This window comes from Suillus subalutaceus, assembly GCF_016647625.1.
Source record: "Suillus subalutaceus strain FC151 chromosome Unknown DFJ58scaffold_74, whole genome shotgun sequence".
In the NCBI taxonomy this organism is placed as follows: Eukaryota; Fungi; Basidiomycota; class Agaricomycetes; order Boletales; family Suillaceae; genus Suillus; species Suillus subalutaceus.
The window spans coordinates 16,718-30,895 of record NW_024540323.1 but is presented as its reverse complement, the minus strand read 5'-3'; the positions used below and the strand labels follow the sequence as shown (position 1 = coordinate 30,895).

General features: G+C 48.9%; 3 protein-coding genes across 3 annotated transcripts; 1 reads left to right on the top strand and 2 right to left on the bottom strand.

Moving 5' to 3' along the window:
• Positions 1 to 147: 147 nt before the first annotated feature.
• DFJ58DRAFT_794875 (uncharacterized protein) lies at positions 148 to 2,666 on the top strand. Its single transcript, XM_041390482.1, has 5 exons — positions 148 to 1,317; positions 1,340 to 1,472; positions 1,520 to 1,604; positions 1,627 to 1,872; positions 1,927 to 2,666. Exons 1-5 carry the CDS (start codon positions 175 to 177, stop codon positions 2,633 to 2,635), a joined length of 2,316 nt encoding a protein of 771 aa, XP_041242435.1. The 5' UTR covers positions 148 to 174; the 3' UTR covers positions 2,636 to 2,666.
• On the bottom strand, positions 2,667 to 6,332 carry DFJ58DRAFT_794871 (topoisomerase II-associated protein PAT1). Its single transcript, XM_041390481.1, has 10 exons — positions 6,240 to 6,332; positions 6,060 to 6,205; positions 5,859 to 6,002; positions 4,810 to 5,804; positions 4,194 to 4,760; positions 3,990 to 4,141; positions 3,868 to 3,939; positions 3,477 to 3,813; positions 3,312 to 3,424; positions 2,667 to 3,265 (listed from the first exon to the last, which is right to left on the bottom strand). The coding sequence occupies exons 1-10, from the start codon at positions 6,251 to 6,253 to the stop codon at positions 2,923 to 2,925; spliced, it is 2,883 nt and encodes a 960-aa protein (XP_041242434.1). The 5' UTR covers positions 6,254 to 6,332; the 3' UTR covers positions 2,667 to 2,922.
• A 54-nt stretch (positions 6,333 to 6,386) lies between these two features.
• On the bottom strand, positions 6,387 to 12,116 carry DFJ58DRAFT_794867 (glycoside hydrolase family 13 protein). Its single transcript, XM_041390480.1, has 21 exons — positions 11,742 to 12,116; positions 11,544 to 11,689; positions 10,907 to 11,493; positions 10,784 to 10,857; positions 10,554 to 10,752; positions 10,267 to 10,528; positions 10,207 to 10,216; positions 9,705 to 10,105; positions 9,282 to 9,637; positions 9,096 to 9,200; positions 8,864 to 9,047; positions 8,674 to 8,837; positions 8,509 to 8,644; positions 8,431 to 8,455; positions 8,099 to 8,401; positions 7,964 to 7,965; positions 7,482 to 7,927; positions 7,271 to 7,357; positions 6,896 to 7,218; positions 6,755 to 6,835; positions 6,387 to 6,697 (listed from the first exon to the last, which is right to left on the bottom strand). The coding sequence occupies exons 1-21, from the start codon at positions 11,988 to 11,990 to the stop codon at positions 6,494 to 6,496; spliced, it is 4,344 nt and encodes a 1,447-aa protein (XP_041242433.1). The 5' UTR covers positions 11,991 to 12,116; the 3' UTR covers positions 6,387 to 6,493.
• Between the last annotated feature and the right edge of the window lie 2,062 nt (positions 12,117 to 14,178).

The following is a 14,178-nucleotide window of genomic DNA, read 5'->3' as shown; positions in this document are numbered from 1 at the left end:
ATATGATGAGTGTCGAAGAAGAAGAGTAGTTGTTGGTCAGCTCCAAATGATGATTAACTAAACTTGGAGCGTGACAAACATAGGTACATAATAACTGTAGTACTATTATACTAACAATGAACATGATTAGTAGTACATGCTCTGTAGCTTGAACTGATCCTCTACAAAGGTACGATGGCTCGATACAAAAGACCTCATAAACAGCAACCTTCTTGCAAGGCACCACTGCCACGGACGAAGCCTTTGTTCTTCTTTGGCCTGTTCGCTGCGACTTTGTGGTTCTGGATGCCGAAGCATTTTAAATCAGATGTGTCAGACAAAGTCAACGACATTCTGCGCACGCCAATGAATTTGTCTACACCGCCCATCGAAAACCATTCTCTGACAGCTATACTGCCAATTCTTTCACACTCTTTTGAAGGTCTCGAAGTTTTGTTGGCCCCGTTTCTCGTTCCTTCCGACACCATTCGAGAAGTCATTTTGATCTGCCCACAAATAATCCTTTCAGATGCGCGACGGGTACTCAAGAAGATCCTGTCATACAGTGACACCGTTGACCACCCTAATCTCTCACTGCTACCTTACACAAGCTCTTCGATCTACAACACTACACTTACAAGTGCTGTGTTTCGAGTTAGAACAGAATGGGTGCTTGTTCTCGACAACCATGGCTTGCAAGGCCTCAGCAGTGGACAGCAAGCTTATTTACTCAGTCCACTGTCCATTTCCCTACCGGTCGGGCCTAATGGCTTCCTCCGATTTTCTGCCAATTCCACTCGTATACTTGCGACTAGCGATCTGGAGCCTGCCGAATATCTTATCCCTCCTTTCGTGGCACCGACTCACCTATTCCCTCGCACTTTTTCGCATCTCGCCGATTCTGATCCTTGGCTTGCTTTTGGCGTGCACGTTGCGAAGACTCATCTCGAGATGATAGGAGGATTGGTTCTTCCATCTGACATCAGCAACCTCAATTGTTGCGAACAAAGTTCTCGCCTTCCATCCCTCGAAATGACTCAGATAGAGCACAACTCGACAGGGATTATATCAGCGGACAATGACGATCGCACGCGAAAATCAACTTCGGGTCATTTCGTTCTGGTTGTTCCTCAATTAGAAGATCTCTATGCTTTCATGCCTGTTATCTGCAGACTCCAGTCCGTTGGTCATATCGTATCGGTCTTACTGTACCAGGCGTCATCGAGCGATACTATGCATTGTTCTTCTGAGGACTGTACTCTGCAGTGCTCGACGCTTTCTCACACCGCTCCGACCTTCCATGGTTGGCTAGATTCTCTGGACGCCTTGCCTGATGTTGTCCTCGCTTTGGATGTTCAAGATTTTTTTGTCCGTCACATTCACAATGGTTCTTTCACACGAGCCCTACCGTAAAACCACGTTAATTAGATTGCCTCGAGCTGACATACCTCACTCCGATTGGATCGGTTCGCTCACCCTTCTTGAACTTCGCAGTTAGTAACGAGTGTCATTCTCAGCGTTATTATCTAACCAAGAGCAGATTGGAACGTACCCGAAATCACCATTAGCGTCATAACTGATCATAGACCTCACTCTTTGCAACGGTTGCTGACGTCCTTGAACCCGTGCTCGGTACTTTGGAGAAAGAATCGGACTGCGTATCAATCTGGAACAAACTGCCGACCTCGAAACCTTGAGAGTCGTACAAGATTTCGAATGGCCTCATGGGGATGTCTTTGTCCACCACAGGGTCATACATGGCGGTCTCCTCCCTGCTGTCGTCGAGTCATGGTACCCAAATTCCAATGATTCTTACGGCTTGCTTCTCGAGGATGACATCGAGGTGTCTCCCTTGTTCTTTGCGTGGATCAAGATGACTATCTTGCGATACCGGTAAGTTGTCCACGAATTTCAGTGAACTTTCCATGACCAACAAATTTCTTGGAGGTATGGTGGACCCGAAAACATCTCGCCGTCCGTGTTTGGTATCAGTCTTTACCAGCAAAAAATGGTCGAGCTCAGACCAGAAGGCCGGAGATCTTTCGACGCTAGGGCGCTTTTCACCACTGATGGCATCCCGAATCCTAGCACCCCATACCTGTCCCAGATACCCTGCAGCTGGGGTGCGGTCTACTTCCCAGAACACTGGCGCGAGTTCCACGACTACCTCTCCATCCGCCTTTCCGAGCACTCCATGAAAATATACGAGAACGTCGTTCCCAACATCCGCTCCAACAAGTGGGTCAAGTCATGGAAGAAATATTTCATCGAGCTCGTCTATCTTCGTGGCTATGTCATGCTCTATCCAAACTACGCCAACTTCACATCACTGTCGATAAATCACCTCGAGATTGGCTCGCATGTCAAAGACCAGCCAGCGGAAGAGTACCTCCGCAAGAAAGCGTTGTTCATGCTTCCCTTGATGCCATTGACGAATGCCTCAGTGCCACTTTACCCCGGCCTGCTTGACTTACCAGAGCAGAAACTCCCTTCTTTATCTTCCTTGCCTGTTCTAGATTTCATGGGAAAGCTTTCTTCGGCATCAGGCCTGTTGGAACGAGGCACCAAGCGTCGGACGGAGCTTACTGGTTGCAGTGCTACCATCTCTTTGGCCTACGACGCTCGTGAGCTGATGTGTCTCCAAGAATTCACTTGAGTGTCGAGCATCTGGTAGTAGGCATTCAGGGCGGTGCCTCGCACAAGTTTTTGTCGTTGTCTGTCGGTCGGAAAATCTTTCTTACAATAACGATGGCTCCGTAGTCTCAAATTGACATTTCAACATACAGTAATAGTGGCAAAGACAAGAATTGATTCAATCTAAGGTAATTAAGTAAACGAGCAGCCCATTTTACTTGCATGAGTGACAAGCCATGAGTAATTTTGTCCTTCTAACGACGCGAGCAATGATAGTGATACATGATGATGTCCGAACCACAACCAGAATCACACCGATATCTGCGAACTATCCAGCCCAAGCGCGTGGAGGAAGAGATTGACGTTAGCCAGCTTCGTCTGTCGCGCCTCTTCATCTGGTACCCAGCCCTTGCTGACACTTGTCACAATATCCAGTACTTTTTCGCGGAGGCTGGTGACGAGAATAGATTGTTGGTCAGAAGAGGCGTGCAGTGCAAGCGCCGCGAGGAATTGCCAAACAGGCTGGTCAAGGATGTCCGTAGGAGGAAGGGGAGTCGCTACGGGGAGAGGTTGGGCAACAAGACGAGTCGAGGGAAACAAGAGCACGAAATGGGGCATCAAAAGTTGGAATAGATGATCAAACATGGTTTGCCTGCGAACGTTAGAGTAGATCATTTTAAATTTAGAAAATTGCATACCATTGCTGAGCTTCCGCAGGAGTCGGTATTTCTAAGGATTCATGCGCACTACTCATGCCCTGTTTGATTATCTCGACTCGACTCAAGAACAACGTTAACATGGCGATTCCAGGCTGAGTACGATGGATAAGTAACTCTGCGCATGATGAGACAAGACGCCCATACCCGAGTCTGAGCAGAGACAACAATGTTGGTGCGATCCAAGAGTAATCCAAGCAGCCCAGTGATGACCCTCAGCTCAGCCTTCGCAATCACAGGCAAAATACTCTGTAGAACACTTCCCAAAAAGGCTTGCGTCTGTCGCTCCACATCCTGACGTTCGGGAGTTTCCTCTAGTGAGTCGAGAAGAGGGGCGAGCTTGACGACGTCAAGCTGAGAGAAGCAAGCGACTAAAAGCGTAAGAAGCGTGAGCATCCTAGGTGGCGTAATGTGGCGGCTGAGCCGCGGCAGAATTTTTTTCCCTTTGACTGGGGTAAGTAGGGAGACAAATGGATGGGGGTCACTGAGAATATATGTCAACATAAACGAAACAGTTCCCAAGCATGCTGTAACCCACCTCGTTTCAAGAGGCAACATGACCTTCAAATTCATCCATATTTGCTCGACAAGATCATTGTATGTCGCTGACCTAGAAAATTGTTGGTGCCGTTCCGCAAAAAAAAAAGATTGACAAAATACCATGAGACAAAAGCTTCCTCGTCCTCCTCGTCCTCTTCTAGAGGCTGATCTCGCCTCAGTTGCTCGATATTCAGGACCAGATCATAAAGCCCTTCCAACACAACAAGTGTTTGCCGTTGGGTCAGTGGGTCCTTTCGCACCACGCCGTCACTCTAGATACAAAACGTAAATAGGTCACATTAGAATGAAGGCATTAACACGCACTCCAGCAGCTTGTCCAAGCGCCTCGCGACCGAGTTTCGCAGCCTCTTGCGCGGCACCGTTTCCATCCTCTTTGGATATGTGAGGATGAGTACCAGACATAGTGGGAGTTGCTGAAGAGGCATCGACCTGCAGAAGCTGTCGCGGTGCGGCCTTGTAGCTACGACCAGATGTTTTACCAAGAGCGCCCTGGAGGCTGTGCAAAGCTTTCGAAGCGCTGAATATCAGAAAAAGAGAAAGACCTCGTGCAAGACGTACAGTGCAATCCCTTTCCTTCTCCCTGAGTCGTGCGTTGTTGACGATCCGTTCGACCTGTGCTTCCATCTTTTGCATCGCACTCTGCCTTCTGCCACTGCCCTTTTGCGCCAATCCGAGACCGACGCCGCCACTGGAGCCAAATTTGATCACACGCTCATCTTGCGACTGGAGTCCCAATCGTGAACGAAGAATGGCACCATAAACCTGAGCGTAGAAGTCTTCGGCATAGGGATCCTGCGTAACGAGCTGCGAGACCTGAATACGAGTAATGAAATCCTTATCAGATTGTGTCATCAGATCATTGTAGCGAGACTGCAAATTGTCATGAGCATGAGGAAAGTAGACGGATTGCGGGCATCACCATGTGTGCGATCTTGGCAGCCTTGCGACGGCGCCTCTCTTCCATCCGCTCGGTTTCCATGATCTTACGCATGGCCTCAACCCGCAACGCTTCTTGCTCAGCCTGACTGATGCCCTGCATATCTCGCATGAACTCAACTTGTGCCATCTCTGACAAAAGTCTCTGTTGCAGTTGGATGCTCTGGGGCATATACTGAGGGCTTTGCTGATTGAACAGTGCGTACTGAGAATCGACAACAGGAGAATGCGTGCGACGTTGTGTGTCAGCGTAAGGAGACTGCCTGCGCGCGAGCAAATTCGGCTGCTGCTGCTGCAACTGTGATATTTGCTGCGCGCGAAGCTGCCGCTCGAGTTCTTCCATACGGAGGCGGTCTTGAAGCTCCTTCAATCGCTCCTGCTGTTGACGCTCCTGCTCTTGTTGGAGGAGGAGTATTTGCTGTTGGTGTTGATGCTGCTGATTGAAGCGAGGGGAAGGTGCAAGATGAGGAACCACTCGCGGAGTGGACATTCGGGCTTGCTGTTGCAAACGAAGTTGCTGTTCTTGCTCCAAACGAGCTCGCATGCGGTCTGCAAGCAAATGTTCCTGTTGAAGCCTCTGAAGGTCTTGCCGTTCGAGTTCTTGTACGCGGAACTCTTCTTGTCTGCGTGACTCTTCTTGTCTGCGAAGTTCTTCCTCTCTTTGCAACTCTTGTTGCAGCTGAACTTGCAGAAGCATCTCTTCTTGCTGCTTGCGCTTCTGCTGAGCAGCCCGCATTTCAGCCTCGATCTCCTGCAGAGTGCGAACACCCGTCTGGTTGATGCCGTGAGAGACGGGCTGTTGTTGACTGAGAGGCCGATGGTCCGCGTATGCATTGAGCGCTGGTGACCTCGAGGGCGGGAACGGAGACTTCATCAAATTGGAGGGCACACGCTGATGACCTGTAGCACGAGAAAGCATGGAGAACGGTGACTTGTCGTCCCATATTGACTCAAGGGATTTGGGAGCTGGAGAAAGCCCTGTGACGGAAAATGTTAAGAACCGAAACTGATTGAAGGTATCTAACCACATGCCTCGATCACGGGACTTCGACGCAGGTTCTGTTCGTTCAACCACAGGTGTCCGCTCTCTGAAAGGCTCTGCAGTAGGAGTGAACCTACCACGTGTAGCTCCAACGGGCGCAGGGAAAGTTTGACTCGTAAAATCGAAATCTTTGCCTGGTTGCAGACATTATTGTCACTCTTTTGCCCTTGCCAATGACGATTGCATCTCACCGACAGCACCTGACCCACCAAAGGTCTCGTCATTCAGTTCATCACCGCCCTCAAGGAGTGCATCTCCTAGCCCGTCATAGCTCTCTTCACCCCAGGTATAGACCGCAAGGTCCTCGGTTTCTTGGAGGCCTCCTTCCAAAAATTTTCTTCTTTTCTTGTTCTAAATTGCTTCTTTCGAACCCAAAGAAAGACATAAGAAAGAGAGGAGAGCTCTCAGCGAGCTGATGAGTCTGATTGCGAAAGTTGGAATCAAGACTTACAAGCCCATCTCCCCGCAACAAACATGACCATACACAGACCACCCTCCCGGTCACTAGTCAACGTAAATTTGTGTGCTTCTCTAACGCTTCTCAGATATGACGATGTAAAGTTTGATTGACACTTCTTTTCAACTACAAATATTTTCTACATTTGTCACAAACGTCTTCTCGTGGTCACTTACATGACTCCATTCTATGAACTTCTTCCAAAAAGTCTAACAACGTGCTGGCGCTCCAGGCTTGGGTATTACACGAGTCGGCACAATATTGACCATCCTTATTTGTCAGCTCAGGGATGCCAGCCCAAGGGTCAGTCTGGATATGATGCTTAGGGGTGAGCAGAATTTTGTGGAGATAGTGAAGGGTCTGAGTTGTATCCTGCCAGTGTCTGTTAGCTCGCAGAGATTGTGACTGTCCGTGAAAGTTTGTACTGACCTCTTTGCCTGCACCAAATCGTGTGTCGAAGTAGAGGTAAGCGCGGAGGAAATATCCAAGCGGCCAACCCCATTCAGGGCCCTTCAGAACAAGTTACGCCGCTTAAACACGTAACATGACAAAATTATCACACAAACTTACATTATGATAGTTCAGTCCCTTTGCAACACACCGGTCCGTAGTGTCATTAGAGTTGTCATATTGAGGCCGATATTGCATGTCACTTGCGTCCAAGGTTTTCATGCCAAGTGAACTTCGTAAAACCTGGTCGGCGAGACGGAGTGCTTGCAGAGCATGCTGAGCATGGAACAGTTCTGGCGCTACGGTCATAGCGATCGGGAAATTTGGTCTGAATTGGTAATCAGACCATTCTCGACCTGGGCCAGAACCATATACATCCTTGTAGATGCCCCTTCTATTGATGATAGCAGGATCCACATCATAGCGTGAGTCATCGCCGGCGTCTGTTTAAGAATAAGAATGACGTGTAAAAACGAAAACAACTATTGGTCTTACTCAGGGGAACATAGTAGCATCTTTCGAAGGACTGCTGTATGAGGTCACCCCAGGCCTTGTAGGTAACAAAAGTACTCTGCCCATTGACTTCGAAGGATCACGTCAGTGGATCGTATAGTGAGCCAGTAAAAGAAATCTCACTTGTCGCTTCAACACCTTTGAATGGGAAACTTCCAAAACTCGACAGCGTATCGAGCCATCGTAGCGGTACTCTTCAGCAAACCGGTGATCTCGACAGGCGCGCCGTCTCTCGGTGTTCCAGGAACCCCCTTTGTGCCTGCCTTCTCAGATTCTCCCATCTTATCCATCCAAGTCCCACAATTATGCTGGTTCCCCCCGAAAATAAACCCTGTTTCCCAGTCGACTCGAATGTTTATGTTGAATCCTTCATCCTTCATCTGCATGTCAAGGTTGGGGCCAGCGTTATACTCGCGGAATGCGATTCCACTTGCGTGGCGCTGAAGTATTTCTTGGATGATCTCCGCAAGAGTGCTCGTGTATGTGTACGCGCGCGGATCGTCCCATGCGACCCAGGTATCATCTACAGGGAATCTACGCTTCACCGGCTCCGACAAGATCGACAGACCATCAGGTTGCGCTGGCCACATAATCTTGAATATTTTGTACATCCACCATGGTGAATCCCTCGAATTGTACCTGAGAAGGCATCAAATAATGAAAATCATCTCGCACGACTGCGTGCTGATTCGTACCGTGGTTTCCTAAGGGAGGTCCAATAAATTGGGAATCAATCCGTGCTTCAAAGTCGACGCAAAAGCGAGGATATGTTTTTCTGGCGCCCTCGAATTGCCCGTGGTCAAAAACAACCCCCTTAAAGAGATGAAGACGTCGCGGGCCCCAACAACGTGCCCATCCTGTGCCGAAATGTGGCAGTCCTGCTGCCAGTGATGGAGTAGATTTGGCCGGATCAAGGGATGCGGACTGTACCCTTCCATGCATCTGAATGGCGCACATTGCGAGATTCTGTGTGAAATCATGCCCTGTATATACGAACTCAGAGCATTGTTCGATCGCTGCATGGCGAGCGGCTTTGTATGCAGTAGATATCAGGATGGCGAAGTACTTTGGACGCAAATAAGAAGGAACAGAGGCCTTGATGCGCTCTGTCCGCTCTTTGAACCACTGTGCAGGCCCTGCACAAGTTTCGGGAATTGAATTGTTTGCCTGGTGAGCAAATATGAACTACGTCAGAGGCAAATAAATGGATAACCACCCACTTTTGCAGCCTTGAATAGATATAGTCGAGTGCCCAAAGTCCTTGCCTGAAATTTTCGCAAAGTGGATGCCCAAGATCATTGGACTTCATGATGTGCCGAAGAGGATGCATCCATCCCTCCAACCCACAATAGTCAGCTTAGCGAAGCCTGGAACATCATAGGCACCAATCACGCCACTGGTCGCATCCCTTTCTTCACCGTCAGCGCGATATAATACAACGTTCAAATCAACAAGGTCCAGGTTGCCAAAGGCTTTGTCTGCATCCGAGGCACAGAAGGTGTCCAGCTCCTCGTCCAGATTCTGAACCTCGACTTCAAAAATGAGAATACTTCCGGGGCGGAAGTAGTCCGGAACTGTGTCCTGCAGAACGGCGCAACATCATGCGGTATCTGTGGGACGACAACATCGGGAATTTCAACCAGCTTCCCGGGAAGCCCTCGGATTGTGTTGGAATCACATGGCGTTTCGTATGATGAAAACTCGACAGAAGCGCCATATACGAATCGAGCTCTGGTACGAGACAACTCTATAGTGTTCACTATTAATCGGTCAGGGTGAGTCATGTAAATCGTACAATAGCACGCACCTATGCCACGGTCTTTTGAGCCCTTTGAGAACGCAGTATGGGCAATGAGTAGATAACCCTTCTGGGTGGTCGGATGCATCCGCTGAACGAGGATGTACTTGATAACTGTTAGCACCTGTACGAAAAAAGCCCAAATAATGTACTTACATCACCCTCTTGCCAGTAATTGGCCCTCCTCGAATCCACCAAGAACCATTTCCCGATGCAAACCATTCAGCAATCTCTTTGCCCTTGCAATGCCCGAATTTTCGCCAAGTTGGGTCAGCTCATATTGCCGCTTTTCTTCGACAAGATTCAATAGCTTCGGATACAGATCGTCAAAACCTTTCACTGAAGCAACCGCACAGTAACCAAATGTTACAATACCAGCAACGGACAGTGCATGCTCGGCAGAACGCTTGTCGAGATAAGACTCGTTGTCATGCGTGAGATCGTACATGAGTGCATGAGGCACGGAGCCATTCAAAGGGCTAACGATGCACGGACGCGTTGGACCTTTTCCGAAGGGAGGGTCAAGTTCTTCTATGTTTGTCAAGCCTGCGCTATCCATAGATCCTATAATGGGTACATCAACACTCACTACGCTCCATAATGACCTGTGCAACTCACCAAGCGGTTTTACAAGCCCCGAATCTATACATGACTCTTGAGAACTCCTTTGGATCCCAGGCGTTACCTGCTTCCCTAACAAGACTATTGATGCCCAACCTCTGCACAAATAGTAGATCCATCTCCTCGCTTCCCGTAAAGAGCTCAGCACAGACGTAAAGATCTGGATTGACGGTACGAGCCGCATCGAGCATTGCAACACCGACATGGGCCGGTGTTGAGTGACAATTATCGATACGGAAACCATCGAACGTGGCTGCAAGCATCCTTACGTAGGATGTCATATGTTCCCAAAGCCATGGATTATCAGCCGGCCCCGACCCGTATCGAAGCTTCACGCAATCGCTCCATACACTGACCTCGCGTCGGAGGTAAGCTTTTGACGGTGGGAGGGCAAAATTCTGAGCGGGTCCGCGTCCCATATCCAACCGTTATTTGCGATACTATATTTCTCCTGGTCAAACGAACCAGGCGGCGTCAAACGAGTGAAATATGGCTCCACAAGAGGACAGCTGCTCCCAATTTTACCACGTATAATTGAGATATATTTCCGATTGCTTACCTCGCTGAAATCTCACCAAGCTTTGGGCCATTCTCCTCCAGCCGGATATACTTGAGGCGATCCTTTACATGATCTAGGGCAATCTTCGCGTCCTTTTCCCACTCCTCGTAGAGGGGTACATTGATGACGTCAACCACGCGACCCCAAATTTCCACCAGGGTATCGTCATCGTTCACAATGTTTACGGACGCTGCTTTGAGGAGTCCTGCTGCCATCTCGCCGTCTGAGCGAGCGCCATAGCGCGAACCCAGTTCGTTGAGACCTGCAACAATGGATGAGGTCTTAACAATTTTCGGCCAGTGCAACAATAGATTTTCCAGCAACGTCGGGGCCGCTCCAAGGTACAAATTTCCCTCTCTTTATTGCACCTTTCACCACTTCTTTCTCCCGCTCAATATCTAGGACATAGTACTGCCACATGTTACGGGCCTTGATAGATTCGGCCAGGCTAGTCATGAGCACGTCAATGTCTGCCTCAGATCGAACCTGTGTAGGGAGGCCTTTTGATGCAACAGACGAAGAAAATTCCAGGATCGCGGTTATCGAGTTCGAAAGCAGGAGTTAGATTAGGGGTATTTGCGGGACTGTGGCCTGGAAAAGTGTTATTCTGCAACTTCCAGTACCTGATTCTGTTACTCACCAGCCTCTGGGTGATCGACAAGCCAGGGGCTGTCGCTAGCAGTGTGATTTAACACGACATCAGTCAAATTTAGTAGACCGTATTCCTCTTTCGCCACGCGTAAAATCTCCTTAACCCGAGCATCGATAGTACCTGGATCAACACTGCCCATAAAGATTGAGGGATCATAATGTTTCTGGTCCTTGATGGAGTATGGGCTGTCGCTTGAGCCCCGTTCCTGTAGCGGTGTCCAATGCAACATGGTATAACCACGATTACCTGCCTCAGTGAAATGTTCTCGCCAATTGGAAATTGGGCCCATCCATTTCGAAACAACGGTGAGTATGGCCAGGCCGTCCAGAGGTAAGTATACGATCTCCGGTGAAAGAATGGCGCCGCCCTGCGCGGGAGTCAGTGGCTTCAGGTCTGGCGAAAGAATTGTGGATCGCGCTTTGGTGCGCAAGATTGGATCTATATTAAAGTAACCTTCTCTCCCTTTAGCACGTTCTCCAGGAACTTCACCATCGTACTCGACCCAATACTTGAATGCTCCCGCATGAGAGATAGGCAAATCCACTTGAATAGGTTTCGAGAAGTTGCTAGGAAGCCTACAGAACGTCTAAAGTCAGCATGTCTTGAATACGTCCGTGAGACTCACTCGCGCTCGACAAACTTGTTCCGTCCGAATACGCCGCCATCCAAAGGGAAATTGGTCTTGAATACGCCATTCTTTGAAGCTGGTGTGCCTGCGTCAAGAGAGACGCGCAATATATATGGAGTATATGCTGGCGGAAGCCGGATATACTACGTGATTTTAACTTGATTGCGATGGCTTAGTGACACCAGTTGCACTCACAGATCGGTCTTTGTTGGGTCCACCATCGGGATCCAATTTCAACTCATAGACGCATATTGGTTGCTCATCTGCGCTCCGGGCACTGAGAAAAAACTCCTTTCCTTCATCTGCTGGTGTCTTTGGCGTGACTGCATCGTGATCGAGCGTTTGGAATGCGTGGGATGTGCTTGAATCTGTCTGTTTTAGCAGCGGAAGGGATGGGACTTGTTTCTGTGCCACTGTATCGACTTCCTCCGATGCCTTCGCCATAATACTGAGGGATCTGATAGGGAAATACAGGGAAATAAAAGGTGAAGCGTGGAGCGGAGCTTGATAGACCTTTTATGTTTTCATGGCAAGTGAAAAGTAATACAGATTAGTGACGTCAAGAACCTGGAATGGGATTCCTCCTGTTACATGACGAATTCACACGATATCGATCGATAACTTATTGTCTCCTATGTATAGTTTAGCGTTACAGCCGCGCCTCTGAAAGGCTGCCTCAGGTCGCTTCATGTCCCAGAGAATCATTCCGAAGTATCTTTATATCCCACGTACGTCTTCAGCAATCACCCAAACCATTCTATATGGCTCACGATGACAGTTTTTTCAGCTGTCCTTTCTTTACCCTATATGCATCGTAAGTATGTCCTCATGCATCAACTACCACATCGTCGACTTTACAGTGATTTGAATCATCCTTCTGGAAAGTAAAAGAACAATACCCCTTGGAAGCTTTTCCAATTCGGTCCGAATGGCTCCGGCCTGCATAGAATTACCGGCGAAGCGTAGGGCTGTGTGATAACGCGGTTTAAAAATACAAACAGCCTCGACTTGGGCCTGGATAATGACCCCGATAGGCTCCTGGACTGCAACCACCTGGTGCTCGATCGCCTGATCGTAGAGTCTCTACTTTGAAGTCCCCATATACGGATTCGCTTCAACTTGTCCCGACTAGGGTACCGCACGGGTAACACCGAGGGTCGGAAAGTTGACACCGCACCCGCACCCGCCAACACCGTACCCTTCACGGGTACGGGTACACACCGACCCGTCAATGTCGCGGGTTTATGGAAAACACCGCGGTGTCTCTGAACACCGCGGGTACATTACCAAGAAGAGTGTATTAAGTATTAACAACAATGAAATAAAATAGTACTACTTTTCCTTGTCATTCTCCTCTGCTTCGACTTCATTTCGCTTCCGTTTTTTGAGTCCTGACAGCGGCTAAAAGGTCCTCCATCACCAGAAGATCACTTCTGCCCCACGCTCCGAGGCAGAGAAAGGCACGAATTGTTGCTGCGTAGACAGAGCCACTATTAGCACCAGCATCCTTGCCCTTCATGGCGTTGTTGACGGCATCCTCGCCAAAGCATCCAATGGCATGGTGCTTCAGATTAGTCGTCGAGGACTTATCCTTTGTATCCTGATAGCGGCGCACACCACCTAAAGCTGTCTTACACTTACGCGCACCACACGGGAAAAAAATGACACAAGCGGCCATTGTAGTGTTGGACCACAACTTCGGATGAAAAGAAACTATAGATAGGTGACCGCCAAGTCTTCTTGAGAGCCTCTGTATCATTGTATAATCAGATATTTGCAAAAATCAATGGAAAGAAACATACCAAGATCTGCAGAAGGATCGGGATCAGGCTCGAATGCACCTGCCGTTGATTTGTTATCGTCAGTGGCAAGTGAATCAGTACTTGATCGCGTAAGATCAACGGTGTCTGTGGGGCTCGATCGAGAAGACCGAGACACAAACGACTGCTTGACCTTCTTCAAGGGGCAGGCCAGAGCCTTAGCACCCTTTGCAACAGCCTTTTTGAGTGACCTGGCCTTCTCGGAGATGGACGACGAGACAGACTTAGATGATGAGTGTGACTGGGTAGACGAAGCATCAGATGCCTTCTTTGTGAGCTTAGTTTTCATGGGGAGACGACTCAGTGGACTTACTGGTCTCGAGTTTTTGCCTTGGCTTTATGGTAGTGACTCGAGCTTCTCTGCAACGAAGTGTCAGCTCAATAAATTGCTAGAATGATTCACGGGGGTACAAAAGACATGACAGAAATCAGTATAGCATTCACTTGTGATCCTCAAGCTCTCAGAGGAAGGAAAAACAGAGAATCAAACACGGTGTTCAATGGCTGTCGCGCGCCTGGTTCCCGATTTGGTATATTATACCCGCCCAAACACCGTCCAACCCGCGGTGAATGGCCACGGTATGCTCAAGGGTACGACTATCCTACTCCGTACCCGTACCCTCCAAACCCGTCAGCATAGAACCGCGGTGTTACCCGTACCCGTGCGTTTCCCTAGTCCCGACGGATCTTCATTTTGAGGGTTGATGCGGCTGCCTCTGTAGTGATGCTGAGTTGAAAGTATTCGTGACCCCGCTCTAGTTCGTGCTTTGAGATTCTCTGTCGTTTCGATATTCTTGTTGAGCAGGAGTGTC